Source organism: Bombus impatiens, unplaced genomic scaffold (assembly GCF_000188095.3).
Source record: "Bombus impatiens unplaced genomic scaffold, BIMP_2.2 scf_3474, whole genome shotgun sequence".
NCBI lineage: Eukaryota > Metazoa > Arthropoda > Insecta > Hymenoptera > Apidae > Bombus > Bombus impatiens.
Window position 1 is genome coordinate 605,022 of NT_179893.1, and position 23,388 is coordinate 628,409.

General features: G+C 44.8%; 1 protein-coding gene across 2 annotated transcripts; it reads left to right on the forward strand.

The window, feature by feature from the left end:
• The first annotated feature begins 2,505 nt into the window (after positions 1-2,505).
• LOC100746876 lies at positions 2,506-23,383 on the forward strand. 2 transcript variants are annotated; one of them, XM_003494689.4, is made up of 7 exons: positions 2,506-2,966; positions 3,779-3,945; positions 5,615-7,022; positions 20,761-20,997; positions 21,085-21,989; positions 22,061-22,343; positions 22,432-23,383. In XM_003494689.4, the coding sequence occupies exons 3-7, from the start codon at positions 5,705-5,707 to the stop codon at positions 22,617-22,619; spliced, it is 2,931 nt and encodes a 976-aa protein (XP_003494737.1). In that variant the 5' UTR covers positions 2,506-2,966; positions 3,779-3,945; positions 5,615-5,704; the 3' UTR covers positions 22,620-23,383. The 2 variants fall into 2 exon arrangements, with proteins under 2 accessions (XP_003494737.1, XP_033180426.1); XM_033324535.1 differs by lacking the exons at positions 2,506-2,966; positions 3,779-3,945 and adding an exon at positions 5,168-5,545.
• Positions 23,384-23,388: the final 5 nt, after the last annotated feature.

A 23,388-nucleotide genomic window follows, 5' to 3' on the forward strand; every position in this document is an offset into this window, starting at 1 on the left:
ATCGAGTAACTCGAAGTAATAATCATGAATTTATTTAGATACCTTGATATCATTAAGAACTTCGATCCACGATATTACGCAAAAGCAGATGCCACAAGAGCTGTAATTATCTGGTGGTCGCGTTAGCGACTGAAGCGAAGACTCGTAGATTTGTACGAAACGGTTGACCTAAGACCTTTGGAGAAATTCACCCACGTGACTATCTTCCCACGTGAATCGGCCGATATCTACTGGTTGGCGAACACACGAGGCTCCTATTGCTTTATCCTCATCCTTTGATCCTGTCAAACAGGGATGTCTATAGGTTCTCGTGGAAATCATATGGCATTTAACAGCGAGAAAAATATATATTCCATAAATTTCAGAAGAAACGTAAAATGTTCTGCGATCATAGTTGCCGATCATGTTTCACAACATACACCTGTTATGAGACAATGTAGTCAGACGTGTCGTTCAACTTGATCGTACGTGCAACAAGAAAAGCGAAGATAACGTTAATTTCCAAGAAAACCTTTGCATACATAAGTAAACAAAGGTGGCAACAACTTTTACGCACGTACGTAGGTTCGGTGCTACCGAGGTAGCATAGAAGTCAATGCAGTCACCGGATACAGACGAACACGCGCTGCGTTTCCGCTTTCCATGTGGCCGGAAATGACCTTTGCCTCATTAGAAAAAAGTTACACGCACTCGTTGCGATCCTCTGCTGTCAAATTCAGCTACACATAGCAGGAACTGTTCGAGTCGATAGAATCTCGAATATCAGAGGTTGTGAGCTAGCGGGTTAGGTTTCCTATATGTACATCGTTTCGAGGATGATGGCGCACTGTTTGCGCTTCGATGAAACCGCAAGATCGGTCGCGGTACGTTGTTTCCGTCGTATCAGAGAAACTGGATCAGCCACGAGACGTTAATTTCGTGCGATCTGTGATCGCATTTTCGATCGAGGTATCCTACTATTTTTTTTTTTTATCGTCGACGGAAGAACCGGACAACCTTGGCATCAACGCGCAAAATAAGCTCGGACAGGAATCGACCGCCTTCGAGGTGACTAATGTCGGTGACGAGCAACGCATTAATCGAAAGCGATAGCGGGGGCTCGAGGTGAATTTTAGACGTTCGGCGTCGCTGCACCGTGCGAGTCTATCCGGATTGCAGACCTGCGCTCACAGACCAGACGACCTCGAATCCACCGATTTAAATGCGCTGCACCGTGAAACGATCGATCGATCGATCGATCGTAATCGGCGATCAACAGTATCTCATTTTAAAGAGAATCTATTTGCTGTTTAGTCTCGGTGCACGTGGCAGTCATTGTTGGCAGGTTGTGTCATCTCTGGGCTTGTCCAGAATGCCATTATTATCACGTCGCATGCCGTCTAGACTTTAGACTATGCAACTTCTAACCGACGTTAACAATGATAATAATAATAATGAAAAAAAAAACGATTGCGAACCAGGAAACAATAATGCTCGCCGATAATGACTATTGTCAAAGAGGGAACAATGATGCACGGTGACTGGCGTGCTTCGCAGAAAGTTCCGCGGAGAAATGAAGCTGTATACGTATATTGTATACATAGAGCGTTTCGGTGGCGTAAGTATTCGCGCTGTCTATTGTAACTGGAATGAAACCACGATGCCAACGAAGAAAATGGAATTAAGATTTAGCCTTTCGCAAGTTGACGCGTTAGATGTATCGTTGACGCTGTTATCGTGCAGTGGAACGATGAATGTACGTAAGTCGTCGATCTTGCAGAGAAGTTGCTCGAACAAACGCGACCGCTAATAGCGACGTTTACCCGGAGAACAACTTTATCTGAGATACTGGTAACCAAGGAACGTGCCGATCCGTTTGTCTCGTAAATCCGGTGTTGCGACTACCGAGGAGTTCGTTACTACGTTCGAGACCGTGGGTGGTTATTAGCGCGTTACGTTGGCTCATTGCCGCTTGGAAACCATTTATTCACCGATAATATCCAACGTCACCACGATTACAACTACTGAAACATGTAGATAGAAATTGCCAACGATTAAACAGCGACGTATGCATGGATCGACGACCGCGTGGGATTCCTCAACATTGCGTTCGTCTTCGAATCGGGATCACCGTTGTATCTTAAGAACGTCGCTTCTTACCATTTACGCTTAATTACATTAATATACCTACGCATAACGAGCGTAGGTGATTATTATCGTCGGTGGGACGAAGAATGCATCGACCGAGACTCGACACACGAACGAGCGAACGAGGACTTCGCGCATTCCAAACGAACGAGCAAGAAAATTTGACAGTTGGTGGGCATCTGGCTTCTCCTTTCCTCTTCGATGTTAACCGTGTCTACCCACGGATCGTATACCGGGTGTCGCGTGGGTGTACGCTCGTGCTGTACGCGTGCACGTAGTGGGGATCCTCCGGTACTTCACTGGCTCGCATGGAAAGGAAAGGAAAAGAGTGGTGTACCTACAGCTGTGCCGTAAACGCGATTATGTTTCGTCGCTGGCAAACCCATTCAGTGCTCCTTACGGCACGAAACAACTTGGTACTGCCGTTGCAAACGTTTCCACGCCACGCCATTCGACTGCAGTGACTCCGGAATCGTATCCGGCTGCGGAGAAGAGGAAATCGCGCGCGGATGCGCTCCAACAGCCCAGCTTCAACCACGATCACGTGCACGAGCAAGTCTCGTTCTAGAAAGTGTTTGTTTTCGGCGCGGAGAATTAGAACCGCGTGTGGACGCTGCTTCCGTACCACGGACGGTTCCGTGCCAGTTGTTACGACGCGATAATGTGAAAATTATTCCTGATACGCGCTACGCTTCGCGTTAGGCTCCCGTGGATACTCGAGTCTGTTACTGGAAGAAACAAAAAAGAAATAAAGATAAAGAAAAAAAAGGAGAAAAGAAGCGACCGATCGAGGGTGCACGTACGATGCAGCTGTTTCTCCGTGGGATAGAAACATTTGGGTGAGTTTGATTTGAAGATCGACGCGGTTGCTTCCGTTTTAAAATCGCGCGAAAATCGTGAAAAACGAGAGTCCGTGTAAAATGATATAGATAATCGATGTTGAATCGCTTTGCACTTGCAAAATACTAAGACGCATTTTTCCAACCCGATAGCCACGCGAAACACGGTTTACGGCTTCGTAATTCGCGTTGTAAACTCGTCTCTTAGAGTAATACAAAGGTGGTCAATATTTATACCCTGGCAAGGAAGCCTTGAAACTTTATCAACGGCAAACGCGTAAAAATAGAATATTTCCTGGCATGCTGGTCGGTTCTCATCCTCTTACATGAGATCGGTCTAGTTTACCGTGGATGGCTGTCACTAGTCGAAGGAAGCGGATCCGCTAAGTTCTCAACATAAATATGTATACCGAGCTCTGATCTCTGTTCCATGATAAACCAAGGAAAGCACGAAGGGTTATTGAAAACAAGCATGCAATTACGTTCTATCCGAGCTGCGGAGCCGGTTTACTCGATATACGGCCAATTAATCTTTAATTGACAATGAAAAACGTTAGAAATCGTAGGAAAACGTTACGTAACACTGGCGAACCGTACGACGGGAAATAAATATCGCGCCGTTTCCGCCTTTGCACTTTCCAAGATGCTTGGTGAATAGCTTCGCGAAGCTAAAAATCTCAGGGAAAGGTCGACGAAACGCGACGACAAAGGGAAACGAGAAGGGAGGAGAGAAAGGGAGCGGATGTGTGTGCCGGGGAGAAATAAAGCGTGACGTTCTTTTAATGGAAAATGCATGAACCTTTTTATTACAGGGTTAACGAGAGGCCGGCTACGAGAGCGTAGAACAATTTCTATCGTTAGAATTGTAGGACGAAGCAGGACGACGAAAACATTCCGTGTAACCGAGACGAGATATCGAAGACATCCGTACGCGTAACGAGTATCCTTGCGTCGTAAAACGCTGTCCACGGAGGAAATGGTACGTAAATTACGTTGATTCTCTTTTGTTTTGTGTTCGAACGGGTTTACTTCATACACGACCGTCGTACAATCGTAGCGGAAGCGGAGATAAAGCTTGTTCTGTCGATCTGTCAGCTTATCGATAAACATTTTCCGGCGACTTTGGATTAGACCTCGATTCGGAAAACTCGCGGCTAAGGAAAAACAGTACGAGAATATTTTTCAGCCGTATCTCGCCTACCATGACTAATTGACGGATAGACAGGCAAAAGCGGTCGTAATAAGTTACCGTGAACAAAATTGCAGATTCAACAAGTAGCGCGTTTGCATACCGATCGAAATATGTAGAGAAGGCCGGTGTCGCGTGACGCGTTTCGTGAAACTGTTCGTTCTAGACGGAAGAAATTTTTCGCGTGGAAGCGGGAGGATGGATCTCTGAAAACGACGATTTCTCTCGCATGGAATAGAAACCACAGAAGCTGATCAACGTCGGCAGAGTCTCGTTATTTCATCGAGCCACGCAACATCCATGAAGTAACGCGTGTGCATCGCAGTAGAGGCGCAGCTTCTTTCCTTCGATCGTAAACCGCAAAAAACCTGTACGCGGTAACGCATGGTGTTTCGAATGTACACGAAGAAACTAAACTAAAGAAACGATATCATTTACAATCGAGTTGACGTCAACGTCGAGTAACGAGAGTCACTAGCCTAATGATGGACTTCGTTTCAATCGTAAAAAACATGCAAATGCGATGCGTGAGGTCGCGAAAGGTTTAGGAATTCGTCGCATCGCAAAGACCTAGAGATACGTTTAAAAATCAATGAATAATCGATGCTCGACCCTTCCATCAAGACAAAATCCAAAGCGTTAAATAACGGATCGCGAGCGAACGGAGATATTCGCGGCATAACAATTGCTAACCGACCGAAGCATTCCAGACAAAGCGATATACACGATCGATCCTAATGGAACGAACGAACGTAACAGTCGTTCCGTGTGATCGATCTCGGCGTCCATTTACGGCCGCACGATCGTCCACTGTCACCCCCGACAACCCATCTCGCGTAATTAGAATGCAGTGAGTTAAGAACGATTAAAATACAGGTAGATAGACGCGTTGAAACGGCCGCGGACTGTCGTATTAGCGCGCTACACCTACATGTCGATGTCGTACGTGTCGCAAGATGGCCGGGTCACTGCCTACATGGTGACACCCACCGACTTCTTAGACACGGAGCCTTCGTGGCGCACAACCGACTCTCCTGATTATAATTTACGTCGATTAACAGTTACGCGAAGCTAATCGTCTGGAAAAGATTACGGGATTCGCTGTCGTCGGAAACGATCGATCGGTTTCTATTCGAATTATTCGATCGATCGTGTACGATTCGATTAATGGAAAGACGGAGGAAATTGCGGAATTCTACGACAATAAATTGCCGCTACCGTTCGATACGGCCGATTTTTTTTTTTTTCTGTAACTTATCTGTCCACTCGTGTGAATCCGAAGAACGGAAATGAACTCGAAGATTCACGTAGCTCGATGGTTCCCCTCTCTGTTGGAACGGAAGACGGTGATCTACGATCTTCGTGCCTGTCGCTTCAAATATGCGTTTAAGTAGATAATAAAACACACGTTTCCTCGGACAGCGAACGTTCATTAATACACCGAATCTTTGTTTTTCAGGATGGAGGCACATACGCGAGGATGACTTAACGATGATCGTAAAAAGTGGACGCTGGTAACTGATTTGCAGAAGCGGAACCAGCGAGAACGATGGTATACAGAGGCAGTTTGCAGACCGACGATCCCAGGGATGCACCGAAGCTGGTCAGGATGTCACCGCTAAGAACCAGCAGGCCAAATAATCCTGTGTCCAATTCACGAGCAGCTTCCTCCGTTAATAGTCCGATATATCACGGTCCGTTTGTGCCAGCAATCGACGTTCATCGAGCTAAATTGATCGATGAAAGACGTTTGGCTCGTGAAAGGGACATCGCAGAGTCCATGCAGAAGGTCATTATGAGGACGACCGGTGTTAAGGTCGGCGCGCCAAGGCTACGAAACATCAGTCAGATACGAGACACGGTGTTCGTCGATCCGGCACTGATACCGATGGAAAAAATCGGTCGAACGGAGAAAGATCGACCGAGAACTATCGCCATCGACGGTTCCAGCAGATCGGCCAGAACGCAGAGCTCTATGTTGGCCGATTTGAAAGATTTAGAGAGACTGAGAAACACGCCACCGGCTCAAAGGTGTCCCAGAGTGGCGACGAAGAACGAAACGAAATCTTCCCCGTCCAACAAGAAGACGGAGCTTTCAAGCTCGGCAAAAATTCGATCGGATATCTTCAAGATACAACAGATGTTTCAAACTCCTGATGGCTCCCCGAGGACCGGGGTGAAATGCTCCAACGAGAAGAAGTTCGAAAAAAGACACGAGATGGAAAAACTCGAGAGGAAGGCCGGGGCGGAAATTAATAAAACGAGATTACTCGCACAGAAACTGTTGGAGGCGTCTCGAAGTAACCGGGAATCACTGAAGGATCGGTACAATAACCCGAGGAATGCGTCGAACCTGAGAGCAGGCAAGGAAGTTAACGGCAGGGTGTCGAGTAAAGTATCGCAGAAGAATAACGTGGATTCCAAGCAACCAGAGAAAGGAAAAAACATCACAGTATCCGAGGAAGTACATCCACGACCTCCGGTTCGACGAAGAAAAGAGTCAAAAAATAGGCGTAGCAGCGACACGCACGTGAATGCCACTGCTGCCGACAATACCGTGACGAACGATATCGTTCCAGAGGATTCGAAGAATATCACGACCACGGAGAAAGAAACCGAAGCATCGTCGAACGACGACGATCGTTCGAACGTCGCTAGTGCCACGGGAGATTCCAAGATCAAAGCAAAGGAGCTCGATAGACCGGACATCCTGGACGGTCTATTGAAAGAGTCTGATCAGCAACTGGCAGATCTGAAATTGGACTTGCACGAGAGAAGAAGATCACGAAGTCATTGGCGAGGGTTCGTGCAATCGATGAGGCTACACGACGTTGAACTCCATTCGGACAGCGAGGATCAGCGAAAGGGTGAGCGAGTCGATGTTTGCTCTCACTGTAGATTAGCTATAACTTCGGGTATCCGAGTGGCAAAAGTTTATCGTTGTTAATGGATAAATGAGATATTTGACTCCTTCGGAATATTAATACAACGCGTCAAAGATACTTTACGATAAAGAGACTCGGCTTTCGAAAATCGACGATAATCGATGCTCAAATCCATAACAACCTTAAATTTTATCGTTTCACTCGTCTCGTCGAAATTTCCTTTGACAGTCCTCAAAAGAGCATTCGAGTTCGTGTATAATATCAATGAACGCACACGAACCCGATGTCAACGTTAAGTGAGATTCATTGAAATATCTGCTGGTCATTTTGATGATCCCCTTTGGTCACGTCCTTGCGTTGCTTAAAGGGTACGTTTCATAAACCGGTAGATTGCATTAGCAACGTTTGCCGAAGTTTAAAATTACAACCAACGTAGCCATTAATCCCTTAGCTCGGGGCACCCCTATTTTTAGACGTTCGTGGGGACCCTTTCTCGCTCTTGTTGCTAGTGCAGGTCAGGGTAGCGTATCCCTAATAACATATGTCTCAACATATGGATTTAGCTAGGATGAACAGACACGCCAGATTCTTCGCTTTTGTAGCACAACTCGAGAACGACGACCGTTCGAGCTTTCTAGCGCTGTTCCACTTTATCGGCTGATCGTTTCTCCGTGTAATTCATCGCGAAACAAGAGGAGCGCACTCTCGAAAATTTCAAATTCGCCTATTCCAAAGACTGATCGTGGCGTGCAACGTTTTTGATATGCCGTGCGATCGTTTTACCAATGATTAGAGGTTGTTTCCTCGATTCTCACGGCACAAATCCACCGTGCGTCTAATTTCTCTCTGGCATCGATTCTGGTACAAGCCATTTACTTCGATTCCGTGATGAAAGTCTCGAGCGGCAACCGACCGTTTGCTTTTTTCCTTTCGATGCACGATGATCCTTATCTGTCGGTTATCTTCTTTACACGTGGATTTACTTTGTCTGTGCTTACACGCACGGGAAAAGAGGCTGGTTCTGACGTTTTTCCACGAAAATACTTTATCGTGTTACAATTTCGAGCTCGCTCGTAAAACTCGATGAGAAACGGATTAGGTTTAGCGATGCTCGCCTTTCGGGAGAAAAAAGAAACCTTACGAGCAAGTCTAAAATCTAAAGCACTCTGGTTTCTTTTACCGTTTCGTAAGATATACTCGATAAATTACAGAATTATCGTAACGTTAAAAATGAACGAGTAAGTAACACATCATTTTTGCGTGTCGTGTTAAATACTTTTTCGCAATGCTTTAATTCCATACGTCATTCGGGTCGAACGTGATTGCACATTTACCAAATTAACGAATTTCTGGTGCGCATTCACGCGAATGAAATTTCAGAAATGAACGTGCGCAGTATGCTTACACGTATACGTTAAAGGAGCCTGTGAATCTATTAAAAGTCCAATGACACGCGATCGATTTGATTGCCTCGCCGAGCAACGCTTTTACCCGCAAACCTTGTTCTACACATCGGTATTTACCTCGTCTTGTCTGGCTTTATAAAAATGATTACGCAAAAAGTTGTGCCGACTCGACGAGTCTTGCGTACATGTAATCTTGCGTCATAATCGCGAGGGACGCGGGAAGCGATAAACGTTTACGAAACGTTCGTCCTATGAATCGTCGAACGAACTCTTGCGATTTCCCCTTTTTAAGGGTTCTTTCGATTTCGTTCCAACAACTTGCGGAATTTCTGACGAGTCCATAGAGACGGTGACTGAACTCAAGGTAAACGAAACGCAAGGCAAATGGAACGTAATGCAAAAAGCACGCCTGCTGACCATCAATCGCCGTGAGCAGATTACAAATCATCCTTGCGGCGATCGCCGACCGGAAGAACGGTAGATATCTGGAGAGAACAATAGGCCGCGTATTCGATAAAGATTCTATAGACGAACCGATCGATCGGTGTGCATCGATGATGTGGCTAGCTGATGCGCTCGAAATGCTCAGGCATTCTAACTGCACAAGACAAACCCACGCATGGATGTATATAGAGGCGGTAACGGCCCTTGCCCTTGAGTCTACGCCCTAATATTGATCTAGCGTCCTTCCTGCCCCTCCATGGTGGCCCATGGTGTGCGTACAATGAAACGCAGGGTTCTTCCCCTCGCCCCTCCATCAACCAGCACAGCAGACCCATCAATGCCGCCGTAAGTCCGACGTATGGGCCGATGTTGCGCTCCTCAGTGCAAATCTAGCTGTCAAACCGCTAGCATTTTTTAACACCGATCAAATCGATACAATTCGCGTTGTTCGTGCGTATCGGTATCTTCTCATCTTCCATCTGCCTCGTTTTATCTCGTTTTTTCCCCTTCCTTCGTTCTTCGTCTTTCTAAGTATTACTTCCGTTCTTGTCCAAGTATCCTTTGCGGTTTCGAAACGAGCGACCATCGATGTATGCTCTAAACATTCTTTTATTTTGCCTCTCGTTTAACCGTGTCGTTTCTTAACCGTGTTGTGAGTTCTACGTGTTGGGGATCGAGTACCAACCGCACGCGTTCCTCCAACGAGGCCGGTTACACATTATCGAACTTGGTCGATACGCGCACGCCGTTCCTCGTCGTATTCCTCTTCGTCCCATTCCGGCCTGTCGTCGACGTGCCGACCAGCGTCCTCCGGGCGTGCCAAGTTGTTCAGTGCAGACGCGATCACGCGGTCGGATGCACACGCGAGTCTGTTGCCTCCGGAGATGGTGCTCTGTGACGTCTGCGACAACAAAGGTGAGAGATCTCTTCTTCGATAAGCATGGTAACGCGGCCGTGTCTTCGGTAGAGCGATTTTAGCGAGCGAACGCTTAACCTTTCGGTGAAATTTGACGAGCTTACGTAAGGTATCGTGCACCGGTACGATAATCTCGTGCATCGTGCAACAACGCCAACATTTTTATAACAGACACGGTTAAACCGCGACCGCGTAACCGTGTCTTCGTTTTGAATCGACCTAGATGATGTTTGTACATTTCACGTGCGTTTTTCTCTATCGGTATTCGTGTCGCGATGTTCGTTGTCATCCAATTGAAGTGGCACTCGGAGTAAATTGGCACGAAGCAACGTGGTTCGAAACAAATCGATAAGAATTCCCGTGTTCTTGCCGGTACGCTTCGTGTTTTCTCAGCAACCGATATTTGTTGTTCGATCGTTGTTCAATGAAGGAAGGGCATCCCGCTCCGAAAGGTGAGAGAAATCTGTGTCGAACTCCGTGGTAAATGCCTGACATTTTCACCCCGGCGCGTTCAACCGCGTTTACCCGTTCCGCGAGGCGCCTCGACTACGCCGGTTCGCTCTTTTGTCCGCCGAATTTTTCTCTCTTTACTCAGTTGCTACGAATGCTAAAACTGTACGCTGATTGGAATAACCCAAGCTTAAAATGTCAAAACTTTTACAAGATGCGGCGTGTTCTAGGAGTTGGCTACTTACGAACGTTCCATTTGGCGAATTGACGTTTTTGCATTTTGCATTTACTTTACATTCTGATCGTTTAATAATGGATGCCACGGTGCATCATTGTACACCATACTCCTCGCTGATTTTTATCTCAGCCGTTTTTCATTCTTACGTTAGTATACTTTCTACTAATTTTCCGGTATGATGATAAGATCAAATCTGTTCGGTCGTAAGTCTGAAATAATCGTTGTATTAATAAAATTATGTTACTCGTTTCTGCTTCTACTTATTTCTATAATTAGGCTGAAACGCTTTATTAATAAAGCGTTGATAGAATTCCATATATTTCATTCGTATACAACTTCGTCAAACATCGAACGAAATATAATATTCGTTTTGTACGTTTCGCGTTGTTAACAATTTCGAATAGTTTGCAACTACTTGAAATAGACTGGAAATATATTTCATCGATGGTTCTGTTGCGCGAACATGCCAGCGACTCGCTATTGTATATACGTAAGTACACCATTGGGCGTGCCATAAATTCCGTTCCGAGAAGAGTCCGATTAAAACGGCAGACTAAGCGGCTCTGAAGATTACGAGGACCCGACTCGGTGTAAACAAGCCTCGTTATGCACTTAATTACAAGCACTCAAACTATACGAGAGCGAGCGAGCGAGCGCGTTTGCTGACGCACGAGTGTGCGAGGTTCGTTCGGCGACTGTGCTCCATTATTCGGGGAAGTTTTCTCACGCTCGGCCTTCTCTGTCCGAGCATGACTTACTGCAGCTCGGGAAACACGGGAAATTGCTTTTCGAACATTTTCGAAGAATCCTACCCGTTTTCGGTTTCTACGAAGGCAATCTGTTTCGAATTTAGACGTCTCGCTTGAATCAAGAATCTGCGGCGATTTCAGAGAAATCGCTGACTTTTGTTCGCTCATTCGGAAGATAGTAAACCCTCGTTTACCGCTATTTATACTCGAGTGCGATAATGTCAAGCTAATCGATCGAACGTACGCTTTGTGCGAACGTTCTCCGTTTAACAGAGCATGAACCTTAACGTTAAAAATCGCTCCTTCTTTTTAGTCTGAACGTTCATCCTTTGACTTTTTGGAAAATCGAAACGATTTCGGTATAAAAATTCGGACGATTTATGTAGCTGAAATATCAGAGGAAAGATCGTACTCGCAGAAAATTACTTGCATGCTTGATTACCGTACATGATTCACGGAGAAAATGGGACGACGCCGGAAGATAGAAAAAGTAGCCATTGTTCGTTGGGAAATTAAATGCGCGTTGGTCGTTGTGAAGGCGACTGACATCGAATCGAAGCAGAATGGCGTTTCACCAACAGGCGCCTGCTTATCTCGTTTTATTCCATAGGAAAGAGACGTTATCATGGAAAAAATGTATGGGTCGTGTTATGCTACGATGTCTACGTCACGGTATATGCCAGCAGCGTGAAAAATTGTCATTCTAACTCCGTTTAAATCGCGTATGAAACGAGTATGAATTACGTAATTCTTTTTATTTTATTTTGAAAGAGGGGAACTCACTTTACTGTGTGACGAACACACGAGATAAACATAATAAGCTACAGAGTGATGGCACGTGACGTGATGTTAATTTATCTACTTGTACTTCGACTGCATTTATTTTTCCCTTCTATGCAGGACTTTGGAATCAGATCTAAAACAGAAACGGACAAATACTTGAACTTGTCGCGAACTATCTGGTATCGTATAAATCAAGATTTTACGATTTTGTCATTGATACATAATCCTCGAAAAGGACTATTTACGAGTACTTACTGCACTTGAAACAGGTTCTATTGCATTATCTAAAACTCAATCTGAAAGAAATATATCAAACACATACGCACAACATACGAACAGTGTTCCAATTTAATCTTTTAACCGTGTTAAGACGAAATGTTTCAAGCAATATGTCGAATAAACGATTCTATTGGGTATGACGACATAGTTCGTCATGAAATAACGTCGTGCGGATATAATTACCTCGTTACCAAATGTAGCTATTTTAACATAGGCGAGAAAATATTTCGTGGTTAAGGAGTTTGATATATTAAATACAAATTGTTTACGATAATATGTTGAACGTAGCTGAGACCGTAAATGATCGAGATTAAAGTTTCCATATATCTATTATAATTCCACAAAAAGTATTAGAAAGATTTCATCGCGGATATTCGAGCGAATGCTACATGAAACGTTGTACGTGAGAATTCGAGAGAGCTCGCTTCGTTCTTCGATCTCGTCGCTCCGCCCTCGTGAGCCCTCATCGTTATCGCGTTCAGAGTTTCATCGATCGATTTCCGTGTTTTAAAGAAACATGAACGGGTTCTTTGTTCGAGCAAACACAGTTCACGTCCCACGTGACATTGTGATTCGACTGACGTCACATGTCGTGTTACACCATAGGCCAACAAATTGCCATGGTAATAGAGTAATTCAATTCTCAGCGACCGTCAACCCTGAAATTATTACTTATAGCGTATTCCTGCAGCGACGCGGAGCTTAATTGACGAAATTCCAAGAAGGCAGCCAATAAGATGATTCCCATAGGGAAGAGACACGGCGTGTCAGAGACAAGAGTCTCGCGTGACAGTTCGTCTGTTACAACAATTGACAACAGCGAAGAGGGCGATTTCGCTAAAAATATAGAATTTCTTAGAGTCACGCAACGAGTAATAACACATCTCCCGGTGTGCAAAATGGAAAGCGGACAATTGCTTAATCGCGTGCTCCGTTTGGAAGAATATCCGCGTAAACGAGGGATCGAGGATCTTTTGTTCATTAGGAACAAAAGAGTAAATTTGACCATCGTCGACCGGTTCTCCAAGAAACGTCGGGGTATTGTGTCCGACAGAAAACTTGATGATTGGCTTCTTTCTCGCGAAGTGAAAGGAAGTTGAAAATTTGGTTGCTCGAATTTCTACACGAACTCGAACGAATACACTTTCATATAAAACAGAAAAAAAAAAGGGATAGAAATCGATTTAGCAACGCTCCAGCTAACCAATTAAACAATCTGATTTCAAAATTCTCTTCGTTAAAAGTTTCAATTTTTTAACAAGAAGAAGGTACATTCTACGGCATAATACTTCCTCGATAGTCTCGACCTTGCATAATCAATTGTCGTTCGAGTCTCAAGGAACTTTCGCATATTCACGGGAACACCGTTATTCGTTTTTTTAACTGGAACGGTAATCGTTTAGTATCCAGCGACGCGTTCTTATCGATCGTTCGTTGACCGGATGCGAGCTACGAACCGTCGAGTTCCGTCTGATTGAAATTCGGTGTATAAAAGATAGTACTTCCTGTCGAATGATCCTGTTCTTCAGTTAGCGAACGTTGACACCAGCGTTTTACAGCGCTCATGATCGTAGCGGCCACTTAAAAAGCATTGTGCTCGCGCGCAGCATGCGCCACACTTCTTGAGTCTCGTGCAACGCGTTTTCTTCCGTTTCGTTCCCTTCCTCTTCCTGTCTTCGACCGGTCTCTCTTTCATCTCTCTCTTCTTTGTCTCGTTCGTTTAGTTCATTTCGAGCGACACTCTCGATTCGAGAGCCGCTCATAAATATTTAAGTAATATTTTACCGCGTCGACTGTAACGGTGTCGCGAGAAAGCTCGGGACTAGAACGGTCGCGAGATAATTCGTCCGGAAACAGGGAACGAGGTATTCGCCAGGCATTTGCGTCACGCATCGTGCACCCGCACATAATTTGTGCATTCTTTGAAAGAACTTTTACGCGTTCTTCGATCAAAAATGGCCACTTTCGATTTTCACCCAGTCCAAAAAAACGCCGACTCGAATGCACATTTCGATGCAGACAAGCGGTCGTGCGAAAAGAACGCGTCAGAGATTGCGCAGCTTTTCATCGTTTCCATCGTTTTCATCGTTCGTAATTAGTGCAATTAACTTTTTATAATTGCAAGATCAAATAACAAGTAAATAGAAAGCTAGAATTCGGAGCGTTGTGTGAACGTTCGCTACGTGACGTTCTATCGAAACGAGCATGAGATTTTTGACAGAATCGGCTTTCAAACGAGAAAATAATTTTTATTTAAAATACTTCCTCGTGGCTATAACTCGATCTCGTTGAGGAATCAGCGATAAAGAGCGGTTTTCCACGAAAGTTTACCTTCGGTGGTGGCTGTTTTGATGCGTTACGACACGCACACGCGAGCCTGGAATAATGGATATTTTATTACCCTGCTTTTAAGCTTCGTGACTATCGTTACTTTCTCATTAGTGTTCGGTGCAATCTCCCGTTGCAAACGATACTTTTTTTTTTTTACTAATGTCGACACGTGGAATAAACTTCGCGCCGCTTCTTGGCTTAAGGTCAAAGAATAATAGTTTCACGATGATCAAACCTTGTACTAAATCAGCGTTAAACTCAACTTCGCACTCTACCGTTCGATTCGTGTTTTTCGTTGCAAGTCAAAAATGACGCGGAAGAACGTATGGATCCTGTGATGGAACATTCTTACGATCATAAAGGACACAAATGAAATTATGAACGACTAATGTATCGATTTAAACGATAAAACGTTAACAGGTTCGATAATGGACAAACGCGGGGCTATGTAATCGCGGTAACGGCGGCAAGTTGAGAACTCCTTGCATAATTGGAGTCAACGATGCGTGCCGAGTGGCCTCAGCCATTGTCTGCATACAGTTAGTCGATTATTCCGCGGACAAGTTCCGAACTATTCACGCTGTCGACAAAACTGGTTGCACGAGTGACATGGAAACGGAGACAGCGTGTCGCACCTACGATATCTATGTAAATCGATTTCTATTTCTCTTGTTACGTTTATTTTAACATCCATTTCTCTCTAACTATTCCCTCCGAACCATTCTCCAACCGTATTAATAAAGTGAAGCTTCCAGAGATTTCGATCGTTTAATATTGTAGAGCACCTTTGTCTTGGAAATTAAGCCATTCACTTGCATAATAATAGCGTAATTGGCTTTCACGGGTTACACGGCTGTTCTATTTACAACGATAGTTTTGCTGCTACGAAGAAACTTTCTAACGGAGCTATTTCCTACTGCGTTCGATCTATCTTCTTTGCGCGAGATCGACGAGCGCAATTTACGCAGGAATCTGGAATTATCGAGGTCGAGCAATGGGAGTCGATATAAATCGATAACATTCTATCACTAGAAAATACATTCAGATTAAAACAGCCAAAAGTCGTATTATTTTTACAACGTTCTCCAGTATCGCTTATTCTATGATGCGCATCAAACGTTGACACGTTTCGTACGATAAAATGAACGCAGCAAACGTGCAGCGAACGTGCGGCATGCGATATCCATTATCAGTGACGAGTGGCATCGCTCCTATAACGCGTCATTGGCCTTGCGCGATGCAAAAATACCAGTAATACGCAAACTCTCGAGAACTGTCTCTCCTCCGCGAGACCCATGGTGAGACCGGAAGCGTTTGAATGACGCGCCCTTCTACGCGCGTGTAATGCATATTTGAATTATGTACACATCGCTACCGAAAAGCCGAGAATCGCGAAGAAATAACGAAATCAGGGCAGATAATCGAAAAAGAAATTCGCAGACACTCCGTCAGTCAAGTGATTAAAAAGCAATTGTATCGTAGTGTGCCTAAAACGAGAGGAAATTGCATACGAGGAGGTGTGGTGTTTAAGATTTTTCAGAAAAATCGTCTAACCGATGACGAAACGTTCGATATTTTTTATCAATGTCCCTGGAGCGTAGTCGAGATTCCAAGCGCATTCTCTTTCTCTCTTCCCTCGGAAAACGGTTCTACCGTTTACGCATTCCTCACATGCACTAGACTACGCGTTTTCAACTGTGACTGAGTATACCTTACTCGTTCCTCTCATTCTTTCTTCGTTCTCCGTTTTCTCTGTTTTCTTTGTTCATCTTTACGATTTCCTCGCTCTCCTGCCTATCTCTCTTCTTCAGCCTTTATTCGTCTTCCTCCTGCGTCGACGTGTACGAGAAAAATATTTACGCTCTCGCCGATCGCCAGCTACTTTAGGAAATCTAATCGCTACAGCGATGATAACATTTACTACAAACGTTGAAACGGTCTCACGGCCGAGTTTGATGTACGAGATTGACAAAACCTTGATCGATCGCCAGATATGGCGTTTACGTCTTATACATCGGACGTGTAGTAGAAGTACCTGTTAATTTATCTCCTGGATCTTTCCGATTTATAAGTTTGAGTTGTTTTGAGCACGGATTCGTATCTGTTCTAATTATATGAACTAATATCAATTGTGTCAAACACGGGATGCAAGATATCGATCATTTTCAATGACCGATATGGAAGCATATAAAAGATCGGGAATTTCAAAATACAGGGATTCGTACGAAAGTTCAATAGATCGGCGGCGCATAATGCTAGCGACATTTACATTTCGCCGATTCATTTCCAGACATAAGAATGTACAATTTTTTAAATCTGCGTTCTTTTATGTAATTATGCAAACGCGTAACGCTAAATATTCGGAACGAAAAGTCTTTCTGTATTCCTATTCAAAACTGTGTCACGATAGCAACAGTCGTAGAAGGCGTCGAGGCACAATGAGCCATAGGAGAAATATTCACTCAACTTGAGCTCACACGCATGTCGTTTCCTGTAAATGTAGTTTGAAACAGGTAAGCAAGTATATACAGTGTACATTCAAGTGTATGTCTGGTATATTTTGTTATTACGTGTGCAGTCGAGCGGCAGTTGTTGAGAATATTTCCAGAGAGAATTATGCAAATAAGGAATTACTTAAATGAAGCATGCATATTTCGTGTTACAATGACGAACAGATTTACAACATACTCTCTTAACAAGTTAATATATTATACATATATACAATGAATCAAATAAATTTTAATCGCTTTACTCTTTAACCTCGCTCTATGCCACTATATCGTTTCTAAAACACACATCGCTCAATGCATCATTCCACAAGAATGACTCATTTTTCACACGTGTTTATTGCGTCTGTTACCCGTTTCGCGTTCAGATCAGAAGATCTGAATCTAATATAGGTCAATTCTGACCAATAGACGATATATACGTTCATCGTTGTTTTAACATAGTTCTTGCGAACTGTAAACAGTCGATCGTCTTTCCTCGACGATAGTTCTCTCACCTATGCACGGTAAGAATCAGAATTTGATCGACAACGTTTGAATTTGGCGGCTCGCTAGCATCTCGCTTTCACGCACGAGACACAGAAAATCGCGCGTACCGTTACAAAAACAATTTGCGAAGCTCGCGAACGATCGGGACTGGCGTCAGTACGAAGATTATTGAACTCTGTACGCGTCGGACAGTTACGTCTCTGGCTACGCGCGTGTCCACCTTCCTGGCTCGACTCTCACAAACAACGTACATTCACTTTATTATAGAAAATAATGCAAACTCGCCCCGACCACGAGGCGCACGAGTAGAATTGTATGTAGGGTGTGCATGCAGCCGTGATGCACATCAATAGGTACACATACGCAGATTGTGCAGGGCCGCTGGCGTGTGTACGTTTGCTACGGAGAAACCGTTCACCAACACTCGACGAAGGGTTCCCACAATCAGTACACAATTGGACTACGAATGAGCGGTATATACGGTGAACGGAAAAGTGTTCGGAGGTTCTGCGTTTTCTTTCTGAACGCTTTGATTAAACGGCGCATATCCACCCCGTGGAAACGACTGGTTAAAGTGGAACGAGAATGCGTGAAATATGAAATAAAATAAAATAGCTCTCCGAGCTTGTTGTCTCGGTTGTTGCGCGGTAAGTTTGCAACTTACCGGTTCACGTATACTGCGTGCCACTCCGAAATATAGACGTTGGATCTGGTTCAAAACGAAATTTTTCATCGTTTATCGAAAAGAATATTTCAGACAAAAATATTCTGCATTTAAGTATCGTACGCACGGTGCATCGTTGCTTTGTGATCGTTCAAAATTCATAGAAAAATGGTGGGTGGGAATTGTAGTTGTCGGTTTGTCGCGTGAAATCGCACTGAAGGAAAATAGGAGTTCCTTCGCGAGTCATTGTCAAGTTATGCAAGGAATTCGTGTCACGAAAAGTCCAAGGGATGAAGCACACGCTCGATACCTTATTCCGCGTCACCCTGTATGCACAGGTACCGAGCTGCACACGTGTATACAGTCTGTTACGCACACGCACGTAATGCCTTACGCACACGGCTAACCGTAAACCTCCAGTCTTTCAGTTCATGTCGAGACCGCGTACAGTGTGGACTTCTGTGGTTTTTGAAATTCTGGTTCAAGCGTCGCGTCGCGTCGCGTCGTTCGGACATCGGTCGCGCTCGAATTTTTGCCTTTCCGGCTTCGTTCATCATCTATTTGTTATCACACCGTTCGATCTTCGACTCCGACATCTTGATAGCATGCTGGCGTTGATCCTTGGTTTCTGTTATTTCTACGCCGAGCTGCTTCGTTTAGAGTTGCAAATGCTCATACATCCGGAGGATTGCAAGCTGTCGAAGTTCTTGCTGTAAAAGCGAAGACACGAAGAGGAAGACGACAAGGCCTGTCGTGTCGAAACGTAGGACGGATTTATCTTGGTCGATGGATCGAGAAAGATTATCAGCGACATCAACCTATTGCGAAACGTGTTTGCTCCGCTCTGTCCTTGATGTTTTTCCGGCCAATCTGCTCAAAGCGGGTCCCACTTTTCGGTGCAATCGATACTAATTTCCACCAAGTTCGTCAATGTCGGCAAATTTTAATTAACGCTCCACGTACACACAAGCATTTCCCCGTTAAAATATTGATTTCGCGCACCGTCGATGGTGGGTGTCATTCCGCAACAACGTAACCGATAATGAACGCTGACTCTCGCTACTCGAGCTGCAGGACGTTAAAAATGAACGAGAAACTAGGATTTCGATAATGCGCGTTACTCACGCGCGGTTTACCTTGCTAAATCGGACGACGTGAATGAGCGAAACATGACACATCGAGGGAAGCTTTATCGATCGACACGCTGGATCTCTTCCAGTACCATCGTCAGATGTATACGCGCATAGTTCGCACGAATACCAGAAAAGGATAACGCGAAACATTAGAACGCTTGGAAAATTTTTTCGCTCGACGAATTTTCGCTTGCAACGCGAACTAAAGATTCGAGGATACTCTCTGTAATCTATGGAAGACACAACGACGCGAAGCGCAACGTCCGGTGTTCGGTGCGGAACGAAAAAGGCCTCGCAAAACCGGGCGCATCCGCAGATACGTCGACAAGTGAAAGTGCATTTTGTAAGATGACTGTAACTGCGGATAATGGCGTGTGCAGCCGCCACCGACGCCCCAGTATGTCAGCAACGATCGTCGTGGGCAACGGCGCGTTCGTCTCTTCTTTCTCGTCGTCGTCGTCGTCGTCGTCCTTATTGTCATCGTTGTCATTGTCCACGTTGCCCTCGTGACACGTTGCGGTTCAGCATGGATCGCTTGCAAGTGAAAAAACGACGCGCAGTTGCAAACGTAATTAGTCGATTTAACGTCTCGTCTAAGCTCAGTGACCTCGCGACCATGCTCTTCATCGATCTCGATTAATTATTCATGACGTTGACTTTCTTCCGTCGCTGAAGAAAACCACGAGTTGGTGGTTATGCGCGTGCTTCTCCCAAGGTCGTTGCAGCTACTACCGCCCAAGGAGGAAGAGGAAGTCAAAGGGGCATGACCCTTCATGGAATCGGTGAAAGGAACAGGACTCGAACGTCGATCGTCTTTTGTAGTCACATGGTTTCACCAACGACAACATGGAAACTATATTGAATTGTAATTGAAGAAGTTTCTAGTTTTCTGAACACATACGTACGATGTCTTGTTTAGATTTCTAGAAGTGTCCGATGTAGATCCGATAACGCGATATCGATACGAAGGATCGTGATGCTTTTTTTTAATATTCATATCGTTCTAAACGTAACGTGACGATCGTTTTAAAAATAACGTTATCGTTATCGATATAATTTTATTTCTTTCTTTTCTACTTTTTTTTTCTTCTCGATCAAGATTCAAATTTATCTTCGATAAATAACGATAGGTCGTTCCACTTCGCGCAGGCAACAGATAAGTGTTTCCTGTCGTTAACTCCGATGATTAAGAAGCCGTCTCTTTTCTCTATTTTTCGAAGCAATTTTTGATCGTCCTGTTTCGTTAACGAGCCTCGACGCAGCCAGTCGTCGGAAGATAACGCATCCTGTGGCTGCTAGTCATGCGAGATTTTCTTGTTGCTGTATTACAGACCTGAATTTGTGGAACAAGAGTATCAGTCAACGATGGAGGAAATTGAGAAGGAGATGTTCGGTTCAGGAGACTTCGGAACCTCAGGAGGCTCTGATACAAGGCGGAACGACCCAGGGGGTTATTCAACCAGTGAGGTCCAGCCCGACTAGCAGAGAGTCTTCGCCTGCTGCAAAAAGTCTTCAGGATGGCAGTTCACCGAAGAAATTGTTACAAACTAGCTCCTTAAGACTGCCAGGTAAAATTACCTATATCCTTCTATTTACTAATATTACTAATTCCAATTACGAATTCAAATAGAAACTAACATTCGAGCCTTGTTTAGGTACCACCAAGGGTATCGCTGATATTCAGCACGTATTACGAAGCAAATTCAGTAAGATAAACGCTGGCATCAGAAAGAGGAAGGCTCTGAGCGTGACGGAAGTGTTCTCGCAAAAGGATAACGCGTCGAATTTCTACGTGCCCAGTCCCTTGACCTCCTCGAGCAGTCAAAACTTTGACGGAGAATACGATTCTAGCGAACCGACTTCCCTTCCACCCTATCCTTTCCACGACAATCTCGAGACGCTGGCAGAGGGCAGCGTGCCAAATTCTCCGAATTGCAGCAGCCCATTGACCAACAACAACAAGACGTTCACGTATTCGCAGAGCAGCAGCGCTTATGATTCTCCGGTACTGAGTCACGATCATAGCCAAAAGGACGCGTACGAGAACGTATTGTACTCGAATTCGTCTCCCGGTTGTTGCCCGAGGTCTAGGGGAATATTACAACGGAGCAATTCCGAGAATCGTGACGCTGGCAGACAGCAGGATCACTCGTACGAGAATGTTCGTTTCCAACGAGGTCATAGGTCAGAACTGACACCATCCGTCACCCCCCATTCCGACAGGCATCTGGCAAGGAGCAACTCGGAGACGAGGGATCATCATTCGTACGAGAACGTTCACTTCCAAAAGAACTCGAAGCATAGAAATCAGTCTGACTCGTCGTTCGAGGAGATTCACATACCGAGGGTGACGCCCAGAAAGAGGGTGACCGACTTCAAAGTCGGTGGACAGGTGAACAATTACTCCAACGGGCCTGGTTCCCCGTGTATGAATAAAGAAGAAGGGCCGTCCAGTTTGGGAGCTGATAGAAGCCCTGGTAAGAAGACAACCAGACGAATGAACAGCAGAAGCGTCGCCAATATTCCTAGTTCCTCCGGTGCCGGTTTGAAGACCTGGCAAGTGAGTAAAGAACGAAAAAAGATTTTTTATTGATCGTTTATCATTCATTATTTCTTTGTTACTTTTCACAGGGTACGCAAGATACGGACGAAGGCCTGAATACCGACTCCGAACTCGAAGACATCGACGAAGCTGGCGAGGGTGAAGAGTCGAGATTCTGCACCCTACCAAGGCCAGGCAAGGGTGGCGCGTCATTCACGATATTGACAGCCAGATTTCTAAAAGGTCCTGGACACAAAGGACTTGGTTTTAGTATCGTCGGCGGTACAGATAGTCCTCGAGGGAATATGGGAATCTACGTGAAGACAGTCTTTCCTAATGGCCAGGCTGCTGATCTTGGAACCGTCAAAGAAGGTACGATGCTATCGTAATTGTCATAATTCTTTGAACGTCTTAATGCAATTATCGTCGATTCGAGATGAAACGAAACACTCTGTTCCAGGGGACGAAATTTTGTCGATAAATTCGAAACCTCTTCACGGTATGACGCACGCCGAAGCTATCGCCGAGTTCAAGTCCGTGAAAGCCGGGGACGTGGTACTACACGTTGGACGTCGCGTCAACAGAAAGAAACGAGACTCCTTGACATTACCACCTGCCGGCCCGGCACCGCGTCAACAAATCAAGTGAATCGTTGATCTCCTTCTATCGCATTCCGTGTGAAAATATTACGTTTCTGTTTCGTATCTAAGCGCTTCGGATGCGCGCGAACAAAGAATTCCGACTTTTCCAAGGACCATAGCCTATGTCTGCGAAGATATTTTTCTTTTATTAGATACTGTTAATGACGTGAGCGGGTCTGCGTTGACCCTGCGCAACAACGAACCAATCTCATTTTTCACCATTTTTTGGTAACCATCTCGGTTGTGCACGTGCGTTTCAGAATGTGTTTGGCATAGCATCGCTTCGTGAGCAGATATCACGAGGAAGATTACATTTTGCATTTGTTATTTTAGCGTTTATTGTTCGAGGCGCCCTGTGTCGAGGGTGATGCGATTAAAAAGTTGCGAGACGGTTACTCATTTCGGCGCCAATTCGTCGCGTATTTGAGCTTCGCGCGGCGAAAGCAGTTCAAAGCGGTGAACCGGAGAAGTGTACGATATACCGACAAGGCGGTGCTGTTGAAAGAGGCTTAAGCTCGTGTCTGTATCCGCGGAAGTATTTTCGAAAATCCAATGGTAAATTTATCGAGAGAGGTTCCTACTTTTTGCCAATAACAAAGATCCTATGATCCTTCGGATAGAAGAGGTAAAGCGAGACGGTCTCGAGGCGAAGATAGCCAACGAGCTATAGACAAATCAAAGATGGTATAATCTTATAATATCGTACTATTTACTCGTATTCGATGTATCAATATGTCTAATCTCGATAACGTTTAATTATTCTATTAATAATCACT